This window comes from Dama dama, chromosome 5 (assembly GCF_033118175.1).
Source record: "Dama dama isolate Ldn47 chromosome 5, ASM3311817v1, whole genome shotgun sequence".
Taxonomy (NCBI): domain Eukaryota; kingdom Metazoa; phylum Chordata; class Mammalia; order Artiodactyla; family Cervidae; genus Dama; species Dama dama.
The window spans coordinates 10,088,816-10,096,137 of record NC_083685.1 but is presented as its reverse complement, the minus strand read 5'-3'; the positions used below and the strand labels follow the sequence as shown (position 1 = coordinate 10,096,137).

Here is a 7,322-nt window from a genome sequence, read left to right as displayed (position 1 = left end):
ATTCCATTGCATGTCTGTATTTCATCTTCCTTATCCATTTCTCTGTTGATGGACATTTAAGTTGCTTCCATGTCTTGGTTATTGTAAATAGAGCTGCAACAAACATTTGTTGTTTAGTCACTAAGTCATGTCTGATTCTTTTACGACGCCATGGACTGTAGCCCACCAGGCTCCTCTGCCCATGGGGTTTCCCAGGCAAGAATACTGGAGTGGGTTGCCATTTCCTTCTCCAAGGGACCTTCCTGACCCAGGGATCGAACCCAAGCCTCCTGCATTGGCAGGTAGATTCTTTACCATTGAGCCACAAAAGGAAGCCCACCACAAACACTGGGGTGCTTGGATCTTTTCAAATTACAGTTTTCTCAGGGTGTTTACTCTGTAGTAGCATATACTGGGTCATATGGTAGTTCTATTTTTAGTATTTTTAAGGAACCTCTATACTGTTCTCCATTAATGGCTGTATCAATTTACATTCCCACCAACAGTGTAAGAGGGTTCCCTTTTCTCCACACCCTCTCCAGCATTTATTGTTTGCAGAATTTTTCATAATGGCCATTCTGACCAGTGTGAGGTGATTCCTCCTTGTGGTTTTGATTTGCATTTCTCTAACAATTAGTGATATTGAGCATCTTTTCATGTGTTTGATGGCCATCTATATGTCTTCTTTGGAGAAATGTCTATTTAATTCTTCCACCCATTTTTAAATTTTTTAAAAATATATTTATTTGGCTGTGTGGGGTCTTAGTTGCAGCAAGTAGGATCTTTCATCGAGGTGCACACACATTCTGGTTGTGGCAGGTGGCCTTAGTTCCTCTGCTGCGTGTGGGATCTTAGTTCCCTGATCAGGGATCAAACCCACATCCCCTGCATTGCAAGGCAGATTCTTAACCACTGTTACCACCAGGGAAGTCATGAGTTGTTTGTTTCTTTGATATTGAGCTGCAGGAACTGCTTCTATATTTTGGAGATTAATCCCTTGTCAGTTGTTTCATTTGCAAATATTGAAATCTTGGACTTCCCTGGTGGCTCAGATGGTAAAGTATCTGCTTACAATGTGGGAGACCCGGGTTCGATCCCTGGGTTGGGAAGATCCTCTGGAGGAAGCAATGGCACCCCACTCCAGTACTCTTGCCTGGAAAATCCCATGGATGGAGGAGCCTGGTAGGCTACAGTCCGTGGGGTCGTGAAGAGTCGGACATGACTGAGAGAGTTCACTCATCACTTCTTATCACTTTGCCTCTCACTTGTCTCCTTTGACACTGAGACGTAAAGAACCCGAGCTTCGTTAAGTCCTGAGATCAGGTTTGTGATCTTATTTAAAGACAGTGGATTTGAATCCCAGACCTTGGGTACAAGTCCCAGTGTGGGTTTTGGCCAGAGTTCAAGTCACACCTGAGCTGCACAGTTTCATATTCACTTTCTTGGGCAACCATCACCACTGCCCGTCTCCAGAACCTTCTCTCCTCGAACTGAAACTTTGTACACATTTAACAATCCCTCCCTATTCCCCGCCTTTCTCAGCCCCTAACATCCACCTTTCTACTCTCTGTCTCTATGGATTTGACTCCTTTGGGAACCTAATGTAATATGATCCTACAGTACTTAGCCTTTTGTGACTGGCTTGTTCCACTTAGCATAATGTTCTCAAGATTCACTCATGTTGTAGTGAGTATCAGAATTGCCTTCTTTTTTAGGGTTAAATAATAGTCCTACCTCTTGAGAAACCTATATCCAGGTCAGGAAGCAACAGTTAGAACTGGACATGGAACAACCGACTGGTTCCAAATAGGAAAAGGAGTACGTCAAGGCTGTATATTGTCACCCTGCTTATTTAACTTATATGCAGAGTACATCATGTGAATGCTGGGCTGGATGGAAGCACAAGCTGGAATCAAGATTGCCAGGAGAAATATCAATAACCTCAGATATGCAGATGACACCACCCTTATGGCAGAAAGTGAAGAGGAACTAAAAGCCTCTTGATGAAAGTGACAGAGGAGAGTGAAAAAGTTGACTTAAAGCTTAACATTCAGAAAACTAAGATCATGGCATCTTGTCCCATCACCTCATGGGAAATAGGTGGGGAGACAGTGGAAACAGTGTCAGACTATTTTTTTGGGCTGCAGAATCACTGCAGAAGGTGACTGCAGTCATGAAATTAAAAGACGCTTACTCCTTGGAAGGAAAGTTATGACCAACCTAGAGAGCATATTAAAAAGCAGAGACATTACTTTGCCAACAAAGGTCCATCTAGTCAAGGCTATGGTTTTTCCAGTAGTCATGTATGGATGTGAGAGTTGGACTGTGAGGAAAGCTGAGGGCCAAAAAATTGATGCTTTTGAACTGTGGTGTTGGAGAAGACTCTTGAGAGTCCCTTGGACTGCAAGGAGATCCAACCAGTCCATCCTAAATGAGGTCAGTCCTGGGTGTTCATTGGAAGGACTGATGCTGAAGCTGAAATTCCAATACTTTGGCCACCTCATGCGAAGAGTTGACTCATTGGAAAAGACCCTGATGCTGGGAGGGATTGGGGGCGGGAGGAGAAGGGGACGACAGAGGATGAGATGGGTGGATGGCATCACTGACTCGATGCACATGAGTTTGAGTAAACTCCCGTAGTTGGTGATGGACGGCGAGGCCTAGTGTGCTGCGATTCATGGAGTCGCAAAGAGTCGGACACGACTGAGCAACTGAACTGAATATTCCATTGTTTGGATAGACCTTTTTTTTTTCCTCCACACTGAGCAGTTTGCAGGATCTTAGCTCCCCAACCAGGGATTGAACCTGGGCCCTCGGCAGTGAGAGTCCTAACCCCTGGACTGCCAGAGAATTTCCAACAGACCACATGTTGTTCATTCATTTATTGATGGACTTTTGGATTGTTTCTACCTTTTAGTTATTGTGAAGAATACTGCTGTGAACATGGATTGTATAAATATCTGTTTGATTCCCTGCTTTCAATCCTTTTGGTTGTATCCCAGAAGTGAAATTGCTGAGTCATATAGTAAATTCTGTGTTTACTTTTTCTGAGGAATACTGTTTTGCATAGTAACTACACCATTTTCCATTTTTACCAGCAATGCCCCAGTGTTCCGATGCCTCTACATTCTCGTCAACACTTGGCATTCTTTGTTTTGTTTTGTTGTTGTTGTTGTTCATTTGATAATAACCATCCTAATAGATTGAAGTGGTCTCTCACTGTGGTTTTCATATTTATTTCCTTCATCACTGGACGCTGATCAGCCTTTCATGTGCTTACTCATTTGTGTACCTTCTTCAGAGAAATGTGTATTTCCGTACCTTTGCCTGTTTTTCAGCTGGATCATTTGTCATTGAATTGTAGGAGTTCTTTGTATTAATCTCTTATCAGATATATAATTCACAAACATTATCTCCCTCTCTGTGGCTTGCCTTCTTACTGTTTTTCATTGCTGTTGTTTGTATTTATTTCTTTATTTGGCTGCACTGAGTTGGTTGCAGCCTGCGTGATCGTCCATCTTCATTGTGGCATGTAGGATTTTTAGTGGCAGCATGTGGGGTCTGGTTTCCTGACTAGGGCTGGAACTGGGGACCCTTGCACTGGGAGCGTGGAGTCTTAGCCACGCACCGCCAGGGAAGATCCTCTTACTCTGCTGATGGTGTCCTTTGATGTACAAAAATTTTTCATTTTGATGAAGTCCCATTTATCTGTTTTTGTCTTCCGTTTTTTTGGTGTCATATCCATGAAGTTGTTGCCAAATCCAGTGTCACGAAGCTTTTAGAGTTTTGTAGTGTGGACTCTCATACTTAGAACTTTGATCTATTTTGGGGTTAATGTTTGTGTCTAGTGTAAGGGAAGGGTCCAACTGCTTTCTTTTACCTGTGGATATTAAATTTTCCCAGCACCATCGTGAAAAGACTGCCTTTCCCTCATCAAATGGCCTCAGCACCGTCCTCCTACACCTGTTCTTATCTACTCTACACAGTCGTCCCTTCGCAGTGTGGGCTTGGGACTGGGCTCCCTCGGCTGATTCTCTGTCCTTCAGAGGCGGAGAGGTGTCTGCAGAGGCAGACAGGAAGTGCAAAGCCCAGGGCTTCCCCTCAGTCTGTGTGTCTGCTGCAGGCGGAGGGTTCATGCAGTCCGCCTGCTTCACTGTCTTTGCTGTTCTCCAGTGGTGCCTGGGGCCCTGGTCCTAACCCGGACAAGCTCTGAGAACTAAGCTCTAGGAGTGCTCACTGTTGTTGCTCAGTTATGTCCAACTCTTTGCGACCCCATGGACTGCAGCTCTCCAGGCCTCCCTGTCCATCACCAATTCCCGGAGCTTTCTCAAACTCATGTCCATCGCGTCGGTGATGCCATCCAACCATCTCATCCTCTGTCGTCCCCTTCTCCTCCTCCTTCAGTCTTTCCCAGCATCAGGGTCTTTTCCAATGAGCTGGCTCTTTGCATCAGGTGGCCAAAGTATTGGAGCTTCAGCATCAGCATTAGTCCTTGCAATGAGTATTCAGGACTGATTTCCTTTAGGATTGACTGGTTTGATCTCCTTGCAGTCTAAGGGATTCTCCTGATTAGTGATGTTACTGTGTAGGCTTAGGGCAGTAGGGGTACAATGGAGCAGATTATCAGGTATCAGAATGTTTCCTGTAAACATTAAGATTTAGGCTATGCACCTGATATCTGTTCTGGAGCCCTGCATTTTAGTTACCACGGCTGGTCATGTAGCAGGAACATGTCTGTGTGACCATCTTGTGAGTTTGTGTTTTTTGTTGGTAAGCTTGACTCTTTTAAAAAAAGTTTTATTTATTTGGTTGCTCCGGGTCTTAGTTGCAGCATGCAGGATCTAGTTTCCTGACCAGGGATTGAACCTGTGCCCCCTGCACTGGGAGCATGGAGTTTTAATTGCTGGACCAGCAGGGAAGTCCTATGTGTTACCCGTCTTCTTATGAGAGCTCTGTTCCAAGACCTGGATGGCTTTCCCCAGGCAGATAGCGCACATGTCTGTGGTTGACAGAGGGAACCAATCTCAGAAGGCCCTCGGAAAGCGCTGTTCCCCAAAGATGTGGCCAGTGGGATGCTGAGGAATGGTGGTTGAGTCTCCTGTCCATCACAGCCACCTTCCGCTTCCTCCTAACTGGACCTGGCTTTCCCTGGAGCGGCCCCTCGGGGGCATGGCATGGTGGGGGCCCTGCTGTGCTTGGTCTGTCTCAGCATCAGTTTCAGGAACCACCCCTCGTACTTCTGGCTGCCCCCCCCTTTTTTTTGGCTATGCCCCAGGGCTTGAGGGATCTTAGTTCCCTGACCAGGGATTGAACCTGGGCCATGGCAGTGGAAGTGCTGGCTTTGATCTGCCCTTTGCTAAGACCTCATGCTCGCACAGGTCACAGAGCGCGGGCGAGGGGAGCAGGGGAGAGTGAAAACCTCCCCTCCCCTGCCATGCTCCTGGTCGCCATGCGATGCTGTTGATTACCGTTTGTGTATTGAAGGTTTTTTTTTTTTTTTTAAAGGGAGGGGTGTTTTTATTTATTTATTTTTGGCCATGCTGGGTCTTCATTGCTGCGTGGGCTTTTCTCTAGTTGTGGCGAGCCAGGGACTACTCTCTGGTTGTGGCTTCTCATTGCAGTGGTTTCTCTTGTTGCAGAGCGCAGGCTCTAGGGCAGAGGCTTCAGTAGTTGTGGCAGTGGGCTTGGTTGCCCTGCAACATGTGGAATCATCTTGGCCCAGGGGTCAGACCCGTGTCCCCTGCATTGGCAGGTGGACTCTTCCCGCCTCCCCCGGTGGAAAAGGAGTACATCAAGGCTGTATATTGTCACCCTGCTTTAACTTACCATGATTTAACTTACATGAAGAGTACATCATGAGAAACGCTGGGCTGGATGAAGCACAAGCTGGAATCAAGATTGCCGGGAGAAATATCAATAACCTCAGATATGCAGATGACACCACCCTTATGGCAGAAAGTGAAAGACTAAAGAGCCTCTTGATGAAAGTGAAAGAGGAGAGTGAAAAAGTTGGCTTAAAGCTCAACATTCAGAAAACTAAGATCATGGTCCCATCACTTCATGGGAAATAGATGGGGAAACAGTGGCTGACTTTCTTTTCTTGGGCTCCAAAATCACTGCAGATGGTGATTGCAGCCATGAAATTAAAAGACGCTTACTCCTTGGAAGGAAAGTTATGACCAACCTAGATAGCATATTAAAAAGCAGAGACATGCTGGTCCCTGCTGCGGCCTTAGTGCGCCTGGAGCTGCAGGTCCGCTCCGGTCTAGATGTGAGGGCATCTGCCCGGCCTGAGGCCGAGTTCCACCCTGGCTTCCCGGGATGTCGGTGGCTTTCGTACCGGACTGGCTGAGAGGGAAGGCAGAAGTCAATCAGGAGACCATCCAGCGGCTCCTGGAGGAGAATGACCAGCTGATCCGCTGTATCGTGGAATATCAGAACAAAGGCCGGGCGAATGAGTGCGTCCAGTACCAGCATGTGTTACACAGAAATCTCATTTATTTGGCTACCATCGCAGATGCCAACCCAACCAGTGCTTCAAAAGCAATGGAATAGTCTTCCAGTTGGCTGTTGTGAGGAGTAATTGAATGTGATCTATGTCCTATGAAATGGATATTTGCCAACTCAACTGCTTAGAATGTGAATGGAACCTCTGTGGCTCTTTTAAAAATGTGAAAATGTGAAGAAAGCTACTAACTTAACCATATTCTCAGTATAAATATTTAATAATTAAGTGGATTCCCTCAATTAAGTTGACTCCCAAGTGTCCTCCATCCTGAAATAAGTGTGTTTGGATAACAGAGATATAATGGGCATCTTCAAGTCAACCTTTTTAGTTTCAGCCTGAAGAGGAAACTGAGCAGGTATTGGGCGATCAGCAGGAATTGGTGAGACTTTCCACTGACACACTGCCAAATGGACATGTGACTGTTTCTCCCTCCTACCAGTTTGTGGTTGTGGACCTCTGACTGCTCTTTTCATGTTACTTTGAAATAAAGCTTGCCTTCCCACAAAAAAAAAAAAAAAAAAAGCAGAGACATTACTTTGCCAACAAAGGTCCGTCTAGTCAAGGCTATGGTTTTTCCAGTAGTCATGTATGGTTGTGAGAGTTGGACTGTGAGGAAAGCTGAGGGCCAAAAAATTGATGCTTTTGAACTGTGGTGTTGGAGAAGACTCTTGAGAGTCCCTTGGACTGCAAGGAGATCCAACCAGTCCATCCTAAAGGAGGCCAGTCCTGGGTGTTCATTGGAAGGACTGATGCTGAAGCTGAAACTCCAATACTTTGGCCACCTCATTGTGAAGAGCTGACTCATTTGAAAAGACCCTGATGCTGGGAAATATTG

General features: G+C 45.8%; 1 protein-coding gene across 1 annotated transcript; it reads left to right on the top strand.

Annotated features, from left to right (window-relative positions):
- The first annotated feature begins 6,196 nt into the window (after positions 1–6,196).
- Positions 6,197–6,996, top strand: LOC133055711 (SS18-like protein 2). The gene has a single exon (XM_061140834.1). It carries the CDS (start codon positions 6,301–6,303, stop codon positions 6,532–6,534), a length of 234 nt encoding a protein of 77 aa, XP_060996817.1. The 5' UTR covers positions 6,197–6,300; the 3' UTR covers positions 6,535–6,996.
- The last annotated feature ends 326 nt before the right edge of the window (positions 6,997–7,322 follow it).

Bases quoted from the DNA above. Each gene is read 5' to 3' on its own strand.
- LOC133055711 (XM_061140834.1), top strand. From the start codon at position 6,301: ATGTCGGTGGCTTTCGTACCGGACTGGCTGAGAGGGAAGGCAGAAGTC.